Raw genomic sequence first — 12,416 nt, 5'->3', positions numbered from 1 at the left:
GGGCTCGGCCCCGTCTGCGGGCGCGGCGGTGGTTTCTGCGGGCGGGAAGCTGCGGCTCCCCCCGGCCCCCCGTCCCCGGGGGAGAAGGGGGGGGGAGGCGGGCTCGGCGGCCGGGGTTGGCGGGCTGCCGTCGCCTGGGCCGGGCCGGGCCGCTGCAAGGCGCCCGCGGGCTCCCGTGAGAGGCTGGCGTGCCCCGCCGTCCGGCACAGGGCAAAGCTGGGCGGTAGCAGGGGGACGGAGGGGAAGACAGAAAGGGTAGAGGGTTTGGGTTGGGTTGGCTCGGTTTTTTTTCTTTTTTTTTCCCCAGTTCCTATGTTAGAGAATAAAGCCCTGATTTTGGGCCCCTCCCCTCGGTCCTCAATACCTTTCTGTCTGCTGTTTCTGTGGAGGGTGACTGACATTGAGGCTGGTTGTAATCCCTTCCCCCTTGCAAGTTATCTCTTCAATTTTAAATTTAATTTTGCGGTTTTTTTTTTTAAAAAAAACAACAACAGCCCAGCTTCTACAGCTGCAGAGCTGTAGCCTGTGGTAGACTTGCACTTCAGTTGTAGCTCAATGAACTTCAGCTGATCGTTATAGCTTATCTTTACAAATTCAAGGTCAAAAGTTTTTTCTTATTAAGTCTTGCAGAAGGGAGTATCTTTCATGGAGTAGGAATTTATAGTTATCTAAGAATTTCTTCTTTGCATTTCTTCTTCCTTTGAAACTGGTTTGCTGGCTTTGATGTGAATTTAAAGGGGATGCTCAAGGATATTGCTTGGAAGGATCAAACTCTTTTGTACTAAAGATATAGTAGAAAACTTGTAACGGTTTTGTATTCCAAAGGATAAACAATTTATTAGTGTGTGAACAGCTCAGTATCTCCTTAATAGTTGAAAATAAATTTTGTAATTATGCTATATTATTCTGAGACAAAAAATGCAGAATGTTGGTTGTTTGTCATGGCAAAATCAACTGCCATTGTATTAACTACAAACGTTTCGACCAGATTACAAAGTTTTTGTTAGCACTGCTTAGTTACAGAGTTGGTGGTAACCTACTCTGGATCCTACGGACCTGAAGTCAAATAGTTTGTGAATGTTACTTTCGTGACTCAGAAGCACATCAGAAACTATGTATTTATGAAATGTGGGTTACAAATGGTAAATCGAACTACAGCACTGATCAGTCTTAATTGTGTATATACCAACACACTTAAATATATCTAAAATATTTGCCTTTCATTGACTGTAGTAAAGTACAGTAGGCATTGTAGGAAAATTGCAAGAGTGTTGGCATTGCACAATGGTCTGTTTTTTAAATCTCTCATTTAAGCTATTCTCTTACAAGTTATTTAACTCTGTTTGCACTGATAAAGTAAAAACAGTAGAACAACAAGTGGTTTGCAAAAATCCCTGCATAAGCACTTAATTTTGTCACATTTTTCTCCTAATTTTTTTCTTAGCAACTACCCTTTTTATTATTTTGAGACTAAACACAACACCTCCTTCTTGTTATTCATTTTGGATAAGCTGTGAGACACAAAGTGTCAGGGAAGATCCAAATTCCTTAATTTAGCCATACAGGCAAAGAATGAAGTAAAGCAAAGAACATATTAAGTAGTATTTACAGTAGGTGATGTGTCTCTGTAATTGCCTTGAGAAGACTGCTGTCTTTCATCATATTAAACGCATTTATTATATTTAGATGCAAAGTCACCTCGTTCTAACAGAGATGAAACTGAAATATGAAAATGCTTTAACTGCTGCTTGTAATAGTAAAGGGTAAGACTAAAATTTTGATTGTCATGAAACTTTCATTTGGGCCCATTAATCAAGCTTGAAATTGGCCTCTTCAGTGGATGAACACCACCAGAGTGTGATTTTTATCTTTCAGTAATACCTTTCAATGATTACTGCAAAGGGAGGAAGGTAGAGCTAAGCAGTACCCTGCTGAAAGGAATTTAGAAAATCTCTTTGGTAATTTATTTGAGCTGTTGGGAACACTTTACTTAGTTTTACGTGTTTCTGGAACAGTAATGCATAAAAACTCCACAAGCATATAATGACAACAAAAAAGAACTTTTCAGAATTGCACGCACAGACTGCGAGCAATGATTTGGGCCTAGTTACAGGCAGAAATGAGAGAGGGGAAAGAGGACTTCACTGGGCGGGAAGTGATCAAAAGTAATCGGGTATTTGGCATTTTATAATGGGGAAAAGAAACTGACAGAACTAAAATGGTTTTGAAATGTAACTTGCAAATTTTGATTTATGTTAATAAAACATTATAATGCAAACATTTTGAGATCTCTGATAGGCAAATTGAGCAAAGTATGATCTAGAAAGAAGTCAACTTTACCCCAAATATACATAAAAGATGGTTAATTTGTGAACAGTTTTTTTCCCCCCTGAGTGACTCCGATTCATTTTAGTCTGTTTTCACATGCGTTAACAAAATCTGACTTGCTGTGTAATAGTGGCTAATGCTTCTCATGCTCATTGGTGTCTGTAGCTGCTGTGGCTATTCTGAAGCAATGTGCATGCTGGCTGGCTGGCTAGCTGCTGCTACCAAGAAAAATCTGCAATAGCCAATTGCTACCTCCCTTCCCTCCATTGGACTTGGAAATGAATCTCTAAAAGCTGCCTGGTGTCTGATTTTTATGTAACTTACAGTTACTTATATAAGATTTGCTTTTTATCCTGCAGATTTCATGAATAGAAACATATTCTGAAACTTGTCTGTCTTTATGCTAGGATAGATAATTTTGCAAAATAAAATAGAAATTTCATATTCCCTGCATGCTGAATTAGATTTTTTTCTTTTTAAATCAATTTATACAAGACAGTTTTGAAAATGGCTTTGTTAGAACATGTTTTGATTGTTTAATTAGAAAATTAAGCTAGTTAGGTTGTGGATGGCAACAAACTTGTAATATTAGGTTTCTAGCTGTAGTTAGAATAGTTACAATAAAAACATAATGTTTAAGCTCCCTTTTCCAGCAGTTCAGCCCATACACAATGAATTCCTCTTGATCCCCATTGTCCTGAAGGGCACCTTAACCTCCCACAGATCCAATAGCAAGTTTGGGGGCTAACATGTCCTTGTGATTTCTTAGGGAGATAATATCAGAGTATTGTATATAGAGCGTTGTAAATATAGGTTTAGCTTCTGTTTAGTATTTGAAGTGAAATGAAAACTTCGTTTTCTTGCAGGCAAGTGGAAAGGGATCAAAAAAATTAACAATGTGAATAGGAGAAACACCCAAAAGCTAGACTATTTAGAGCTGATTGATAATATATTAAGGCTTCTCCCGTCTACTGCCTCTTACTCTTTTAACACTTCATTCATTCTATTCTTTTAACAGCAATCAGTGTAAACTACGTAGTACTCATGAGACATTACAAATCTGAAATTTTCTGGGGATACAAGCGTACCACATCTGCATTACAAATTTTTCTCCTGTAGTAGAGTCATGCCCAATTGATTTCATTGTTTTAGGTATGATTAATGATCAGACTTGTGAATGGCTGCTGGCAAAACATAGAAAACTATTTACTTAAATATTAAAGCATGTACATTCCCTGCCAAAAGTATGATAATCATACCAACTTTCCTAGCATGGAGTCACCATGTATGATTAGCTTTGTATTTACTAAGGCACAGGAGGATGCAGGAATCTGCTTCTGTAAATCTCACTAAGACTGTAAATGAGTGAAATGGTAATTCCCATTGACTTTTGCACCTGGCTTCATTTAAACCTTTCTTAAATCCTTTTGGATATGTATCTGCATCTGTAAAGTGCTCATAATTTTAGAATCTAGATTTGTATGACAAATGTAAGTTTCAGAAGTTCCAGATGTAAAGGGTTTTCTTACGTTGATTATGGCTGCTAAACAGGGGGCTTCTTTCTTCAGCTATGCTCTGAAATGTTTTTATTTCATCAGTTTTGTGATGCATTCCTTCTTTCTGTAGAGTCAGAATTGGTTTTGTTTGTTTAGGAAAGAAAAAGAAAACATACATCTATATAGTAATATAAATATTACAGCATATATAAATAACATACACAGTGATATGCTTTGCAAGTTCCAGCCATGGTTTTGGAGGCCTGATATATTACAGGATGAAAAAAACCTTCTCCACATCAAAGAATTTCATGTGGTTGTACAATGTGAAACAAGTGGAATAAAGCAAAAAGGAAGACAAAGTAGCAAAGAGATGGCACATTCCTTCCCTCACTCCCTCAGAATGGTGATAAAGTCTTGCGAAAATTAGCAGCTTTTTTATCTCAGAGATTGTGTGCTATGTTTTACATGGCTGTGAGCTGTACTACATGTATCAGTCTGGCCTGATGAGAGTGGCAACTCCTTTGTGAAAGAGCACAGCTGAGTGTCTTTGAGGGAGATGAATGTGACTGAACTTGATGAATGTAATGTGGTATGTGCTAATGCATTGAAGAAAGATTAAAGAAAAGAAATGACAATATTATAGAAACTAATCCAAGGTAATTTATCTTCTGTTATAGTCCAAACCAGTAGTTTTGCCTTATCCCCCAGGGATTTCTCTGTGTGTTTTTTTGGTAGAGGCTTATTTTACTAGATGTTCACCTATTTAGAAAGCTATTCATTATTTTCTATTTAGAATGGGCAGGAGCTGAACTAAGAGTTGTACAAGTGGGGTGAAGGAGACTGCTAGAAGCTCAGAGCCAGTGCTTGCCATCTATCAGAAGGGCTTGAAAAAGGGTGAAAGGAAGTCAGTATGGTGATTGCAGGGGATGAGAAAGCATCATTCAGAAAGCTGAAGTCATGTCCAAGTGAGAGTTCAAAAGGACCTTTAGCCTTGGCAGATTAGAAGTAAAAGCACAAATGGGTAAGCCAAAAAGTGACTTTGAGGAGCAGGGAGGAGTGTCTGAGTAGGCATGGACTCTTCAACCTGGTAGAGAGACTGAAGGAGAGATATGATAGAAATCTGCAAAATCATGAATGGCACAGAGGAGATTGATAGCCATTGCTTTTTTTCACCATTTCTTCCAACATCAAAATGAGGGGGTGTGCAATGTAACTGAAGTCTAAAAACCAAAGTGCATAAGAGACACCCGAGGACTCCCTTTGTGTTAAAGTTTATGTGGGCTGAAGGAGTGACCGGATAAATTTGTAGAAGAGGGACCTTTTGGATATTGCTAAATACATAGAAACTGCAGGAAATAACCTGAGCTGAAAATAGTGGGAGGCCATGGGATTGTTGAGAGGGAATATCTGACATGCTGGTATATTTTAGTACTGATGTTTATGGCTGAACTTGCAGATGAAAGTGGCAACCAGTAGAAAAGTGACTGTTTATCCTATTTTCCAGTAAGGGTCAGTTACTCTGGGAATAACGTATTTGGAATAAATGCCCTTGAGTAGCTTAATCAAACAAAAAAGCACTGAAGCAAAAATGTTTAAAAAATGTGATGTCTAGTGGTTTTTGTTTTCATGCTGTCTTCCTAGGAATCTCATGATCACGTTCTTCTGGATATTCCTGTCGCTAGAGAGCAAATGAATCACTATCGAGCTGCAGCTGAAACTGCTCAAAGTGAACTTGCAGCACTTTCGGTGAAGTATGATTGTGCCCAGTCAGAGGTACATTTAAAATTCTTCCAAATCCTTCTCCAAACTTGAGCACTCTCTACAGTCCCTTTCTGCAGAGAATAGAAAGCTTGCACAGAGTCCAAAACCTCTTGCTTTTGATACAGAACTTATGTTTCTTGTAACATTCTTCTTTTTAGAATTTCTGTATGATTTTACTCTGCTTGCTTCTGTGTTCAAGAACTGATTATGAGTTTATATTTGAAAGATTTGAAGCGGTCTAGCTTATCATCATCATCTAAATGCAACTTTTTTTAATTAAACCTGAAAGTTAGGATTTCTAAATTGTGGTTGTATAAAAGTTCTGATAGATGTCTTCCTGTTGTTGCTGGTGAGTTAAGATATAATTGCCCATTCTTACCCACTTCTCCACTTTATTCAGGTTACAGCTCCACAAATTTGCTTTGCTTTCATCACCAGTGAAGTTGTATTTGAGCTAATGAGGTTGATTGTAACTAGAGAGGCTGCAGAACACACACACGTCCTTTTCTGCTGCTTGGATGGTACTTCTCAGGACAGAGGATTTATTAGAGGGGATAATTTTTAGAATTTCTGTATTTTCACATGTAATTTTTTTTCTTTAACACATGAGTGACTAAGGTTGGTTTGATCCAATTCAGCAATGAGGGTAGTGGTCAGTTGTAAAATGGAGTTGAATTTGCCTTTAGGAGACATGAAATGCTTACCTTTATTTACATACATAGATTTAGGTGTATATATTCATAAATATGCATAGATACATAAAGTGCAATAGAAACTTGTGAACATTCATCCAACTAGTTGTTTAAACACTTGTAAAATGTACAAATGTGTATTTCTATTGCAGATTGTAAAGTGCTTTGTGATATACTTGCATAGCACTTGAACATTAAAAAAGGCTCTATCAATGAAATAAAATTTCTTTAATTGTGGATAGCTGAATATGGGGAACAGCAAAAACATGTATTACTATAGGAGAATGAATTGTTAATACAATATCCAGCCAGAACTACAGGGATAAGTGTCTATCGGCTGAGCTTGAATTTGACCAGTTGATCCTGAAATTACTACAGAGTTCCCCTACATTTAATGGCTATCCAGGATCAGTACTTTAAATTTCAATTTTAAAAAGCCATACATAATCTCATGTTCTCATAGAAAGAATTTATTACTGGAAATGTTGAATGGCTTTATTGCCAGCATGACTGACTGATTTATAGATTCTTTCAGCACTGTGCTTGCAAAAGCAAAAGAATAGTCAAGAAAGCAGCTGTTCATGCTCTTGTTAATAAAGACCTTCATGACCCAGCTGAGGTCAGAGCACTGTTCTGCCGAGTACTCTGCAAAACTCATGATATGGGATTATTCTTGCTTTTTCTGCTGTTGGAACTGACCACAAAGACAATGGACAGAGGAAAAAATATCACATTTTGCAGATGGGGAGTTGAACCACAGAGAAATTTTAAGGTTATGAACACTTTAAGCTACCATAGCTTGGTCCAGCTGCCAAGCAAAGCAATCCTATTGTTCCTTCAGCTGCTCATTTCCTTCCCCACACTGCCCCATCCCTTGTGCTGGCACAGATGTATGTGTAGTTTTACCATGCGCTGTTTTGTTGGGGAACTGATGCAATTGAAAAAGAAAGCCTTTCCTTCTGAGTTGTTTTTTAGCCAGATCAGTTTCTCAATCTTACTTCACCTTGTAGCCATGTAAGTGCTTCTGCTAGCACAGAGAAGAGGGTGGAGTGTGGAAATGAAGCCAGTGAGCCTGGGAAAAGGCAGAGCTGCTTTTCTCAAAATCAGTGTGGCTTTATGTCAGCTCCAAAGTGTCTCATAAACCAGCACTTGCAGGTGAAGCATAAGCTCATCAGAGACTATGCTGCTGCTGGAAAAGTGATCCTCACACAGTGTTAGCCTTTTCTCTGTGACATGGCCAGCTCCCCTTCCTCTTCCTCTTCCTCTGTAGAAAGCGAATTCTCTTCTATCAGCTGTGTTAGTTAAGTTGTTTGTGGAGGAGTCAGATAAATACCAGAGCTGGTGCAGGGGAGAGATCAGGCATGCATGGCCGGGAGCAGGAGAAGCAGGCCCTCTCTTTTCCAAGGCAGTCGCCGTGCAGTCGGCTCACCAGCCTCCTGGAATTCCTCCGAGTAGCTTGGGTCTTGGTCACACTGGAAGCCTCTGGCAGAGCGGTAATTTCCTAACGTCCTGAATTGCAGCTTAATGTCTTAAATATTTATTGCCTCAAAACCTTTGCCACAAGTTAAAAGCCCTAGCACATGTCATAAAGAGCAGTTAATGTGGCTTAATCATTTTCCTATTAATTTTACGTAGTAGGAGATAAATGCTTCAGAATGCATCTTGCTGCTTATAATTGGAATTGTCAGGAAAGCTGGAACATGCCTTAACACTTCTTGTGACAAAAAAAATCCACTTAAAATTACTTGTTCCTTTTAACAAAATAAAACACACTGAAATTTTATGTGCCTGGTGTGTCTGCCTCAAGCTCAGTCTTTTAGAGAAGCTTGTAGCAGAAATAATTCAAAGGAAAATGGTATTTTTAGTTAAAAGAGAGAGGAAAGTAAAGAAAAACAACTGAACTCCATGAACTGTTGGGAAGCTCTAGCATCATTTCTGGAACAGGTCCTTGACATTTGGTGGTGATGTGCCTTCTCCCACCCTTAAAAGTCTCTCTTGCTGTTTCTGTGTAAATCCAGCTACACTTGATTGGATTATCAGACCAAAAAAATAACATTTTGCATAAGATGAGAAGAGGTTGCCTACAGCACAACTCTCCAAAAATTTCTTTGCTTCTGAATATGCTGCAAATCATCAAAAGGCTCCACCCTCATACAACAGGATACTTTGCTGTCACAACTCCCTGCAGCTATAGAATATCTGTGGAATTGTGCACCAGAATTGAGGGCAGGGAGAAGGCAGGCAAAAAAGAGGGAATAGTGGTGTCAATAACTGTATTGTGATGCAGATGCATACGGGAGGTGAGCTAAGGTTCCGCAGCAGAACTTAAGGTGAACTTTTCCTAAATTCTGAATTTGTAAATAAATTTATCTTCCTGTAAGAGAGTATCTTGAAAAGTTGTATTGCATTACACAACAGCAGCTTTTGTTTTTACAAACCTCTTCCATTGCTTTTTCCTAGTTATATGAAAATAAAGTTGTATCCCTCCACTTGGTCTTATAGTGATAGAAGACTCTGGGTCTTTTGTTCCAAAATGTGTTTCTTGTCACGTTACTAAACTTGTAGTGCAGGCACATATTTCAGCCTGGGCAAAGTTGTTATTCCTTTTTTTAATGAATTTACTCCTTTTCTATCTATAGCTTCTTGAACTCAGGTCCAGAATGGTCTCTAAAGAAGCCTCTTTTCAAGAGCTGAAGGCTGAAGCTGAAAGTTACAAGGAAAACAATGCTAGACAGATGTCTCGCCTCCTGTCTTTGCAAACCCGAATTCAGGAGATGGAGGAAGAGATGTGTGTGCTCACCACTTCTAAAAACCAGGCTGAACTGACAGCTCAGGTGTCATTCAAGGAAAACTGGGAGCTGAAGGAGGAGCTTCATGAGCAAAATGCCAAACTTAAGTAAGATTCATGCGAGATGAGAATTTTTGTTTGGGATGACAGAATGATGCAGTTGTCAATGAAAAAAAATATTTTGGTGGACAGACTTTATTGCAGATCTGAATTCTGTTACAATGCTTTGCACAGCCATTGTACCCGAGTGTGTGGAAGGTATTGAAATTTGAATTTTGGTTTGAGTTGTTAGCCCATAAATGGGGTTTTGAGTTGTCCTTCAGAGGAGAAATGATGATATGAGTCACCTTGGTGTGTAACCTCGTTGTTTACAAAAAATGAGTACAGAGGGCTGTTTGTCTGAACACAGTAGAAATGATAGGTATGGTTTCCTCATTCAAGTATTTCCATGTATGGCACCGAGGCAAACTTCATGCCTTTCACAGCATGCTTGTGATAGGTAGTACCTGCAACTACAGTCTAGTGCCCTGATCTATCCTTATCACATGGCATCTTTTGCAGACATTTACCTGTCACTTGACATGCTGCATGGGCTGTGCAGTGGTGAGTGACTGTGCTGCTGCACCACTTGTCTCTTTTTCCCCTCTTCTGTGTCACAGCTGGAACTGGAACAGTGTCAAGTGAAATTCAGTCTGTTAGGAGCAGTGTAATAAAGAAAATATGGTATAATTCCTAGTTAGTAGCATCCTGAAGGAAGCATGTTAATGTTTGGTTAATGTTTGTTCAGCTTTCAGTAATGTTAGCTTTCTTCTGGACATTGCTGTGGAGGGGAGTTTTGGTGGGTTTTTTTGTGTTTTTTTTTTTAATGTGCATATTGATTGGATAAAACTTTTAATAAAAGATAGTGTCCTTAACTATACTGTTCTCAGCATAGTGTGTCAGACCACTGATCTCTCAGTTCTGCATAACTGCTAATATTTCAGGTCTGTGGGATGGAGGCTAATAGCAATGTTGATCACAAGTAAAATTGATTGGTGTGAAAATATTCTGAACTTTAAAATTCCAAAATCAGTGTCAGTCATATTATATTAATAGACACCTTGTAGACTTTTATAATGGATTTTTTCCCACCATTACAAGGCTAATATCCATGTCTCTCTCAATACTGCCTAGTTAAGAGCAAGGTGAGTGTTTACCAGATGTCTGTATTTCCCAAATCAGTATTTTGCACAGCTCTTCCAGGCTTTGTGCATTAGAAATGGATAATTAAGTTATTTTAAAATCTAGAGAAATCCATTGCAGTGCATTTGTCTATTACCAGCTGATTTGCCAGAATGCCTGCCTGGAGAGTGTTAATGTTGATCACCAAAGATTTTGGATACGATCCAAATATAAGTGAGGAGATAGTTAAGCCAAAAAGTGTATTATGCATCCTAGCAACATAGAAAACATGAGTCTCTGACATAATGGTTGTTAAGATTCTTTAAAGTGCTACTTCTGGGGGAGAAAATAAAAGGAAGAAAAACCTCTTATCCTGTTTGCCTGACTCACTGGGAAAAAAACTGCCAAAATACTGTGTAACAATGTTAGTATGATACAGTGATATGATCAATTTTATGTGGCATAAATCTGTGCTGTGACTCCCAGTGCGGTCCTGGCTGCTCTGTTTTGCCCATGACACTTGTGTCAGCACTTCTGTTTGTGTTGCTGCATGGTGACTGGGACCAGGGAACTGCTCCAAGAGAGAATTGAGCAAAATAAAAAGCTTAATTTCTGGCTCTACCAATGCCAGGTCTGGTTCACTGTGCACCTGGAGTGTACCACTACAGTGCTGGCAAAAGGGAAGGGACAAAGGGAGGGTGTCTGCTCTTTTGGAAGGAACAAACGTGTTGGATTGTTTGTGAATCTACAGTGTATGTTTTCAAAGTTTTTTTCTCATCCTCAGCTAATGGTTACCCGTGCCACTAAACACTAGTCAATGTATTGACTTAATGAGCTTTAGTTGCTTGGTCTGGCCACCTTAGTAGTACATGGCACATGAGTAGTCCTAATTAGGTATTCAAGAAGGATTTTCACTGAAAACCACTAATAAAAGGGAAGAGCAAGCCAGTAGGCATGAAATGCACATTTACATTCTATACCTAGGGATGTAGTAAAAAATGTTTAACGAATTCTGTGATTGACTTCCAGATGTATACCTCTCCTATTGCAAATGGTGCTTTTCTACTCAACTGGTCTATTGCCAAAGTATTTTTAGAACCTGAACTCTGAAAAGTTTTTTTTTTTCTTCTTTTTCCTCCTCTTCTCTTTGCTCATTAGTTCTGAAGAGCTAGCAAAACTGTGCAAGAGCTGCGTTCTACTTTTTTGTACGTGATTGCCTATTTTCTAGGTGCTCACACCTTTATGGCCTTACTAGGTAATTGGGTTATTCACAGAGTTGTCAAGTATGTGCTTTGTACTTCAGATTGTTTATTTTTAGAAGCAGGCACAGGTTTGTGTGTGATGTGCCTTGATTTTTCAGAGCCACAGAACAGTTTGAGGGGTTGGTGGTCAATCTCATACAATATTCTAACATACAGGAATGCATGCATGACATGTCTGGAGTCTTATACCTTTTCACTTCTGACATACCCCTCCTCAGGACAGCAGTTTAGCGACCATCTCACAGTTTAGTTTTGCTGGGGCTATAGAGGAGACGAAGGTGCCCAGAGGTGAGGAAGCTGTGAGGCACTTGTTTTCTGAGGGCCAGTGCCTGCTGCAGAAGGCAGACCTCTTTTGGTTCATGGCGTGTGCTGTGCAATAGTACATGGAACTGTCCTCATCCTGTCCAGAGCATTAATTAATATTTTCCATTCTCTGTTATTGTTCCTATCTCTTCCACTTCGCAGCATTGATAACAACTGCGCAGATCTCCTTCCTAAGGCAACATCTTGAAGTTTTTCATGGACCATCTCTTTTGCTTAGTGATTTATAACCATTTAACGTACTGTATTTGCACTCACTGTGTGTTTCCTATAGGAAACTCATGCTGCTTTTTGATTATGGAGTGATGCTCTGTTTCCTGTTTGAATGGCAACCTAGAGAGGAAGAGATCAGAAATGGAAAAGAATGAGTCCAGAAATGACTAGCATGCCGACATTAAAAACTGAGAGTAGTGCTATGCTCTGATAAGCTAATGAGTTTCAATAAAGTATTTGCTCTAGACAGCTGTTTGGTGATACCTTACATCTCATTTTATTCTAGTGTTCAGATCCTTGTGAGGACCTTGCTTTAGAAAGTACCTTTTTTCTCAACTGAAAGCCTAATAGTTTTGTCTCCTGTACTCTACCACTGAGTACCTCTCTCATG

The 12,416-nt window shown here is 39.0% G+C and overlaps 1 protein-coding gene across 1 annotated transcript in view; it reads left to right on the top strand.

Moving 5' to 3' along the window:
• The first annotated feature begins 1,686 nt into the window (after window positions 1–1,686).
• Window positions 1,687–12,416, top strand: part of CCDC170 (coiled-coil domain containing 170) — a 44,661-nt gene continuing 33,931 nt past the window's right edge. The window contains exons 1-4 of the mRNA XM_010581929.1: window positions 1,687–1,763; window positions 1,903–2,014; window positions 5,469–5,600; window positions 8,920–9,176. Of these exons, the coding sequence (XP_010580231.1) occupies window positions 1,687–1,763; window positions 1,903–2,014; window positions 5,469–5,600; window positions 8,920–9,176 (578 nt within the window). The remainder of the gene's footprint in view (window positions 1,764–1,902; window positions 2,015–5,468; window positions 5,601–8,919; window positions 9,177–12,416) is intronic.

This window comes from Haliaeetus leucocephalus, unplaced genomic scaffold (assembly GCF_000737465.1).
Source record: "Haliaeetus leucocephalus isolate CR32 unplaced genomic scaffold, Haliaeetus_leucocephalus-4.0 Scaffold819, whole genome shotgun sequence".
NCBI lineage: Eukaryota > Metazoa > Chordata > Aves > Accipitriformes > Accipitridae > Haliaeetus > Haliaeetus leucocephalus.
Note: the sequence above shows the minus strand (reverse complement) of the source record. Positions and strands in the feature narration are given on the sequence as shown.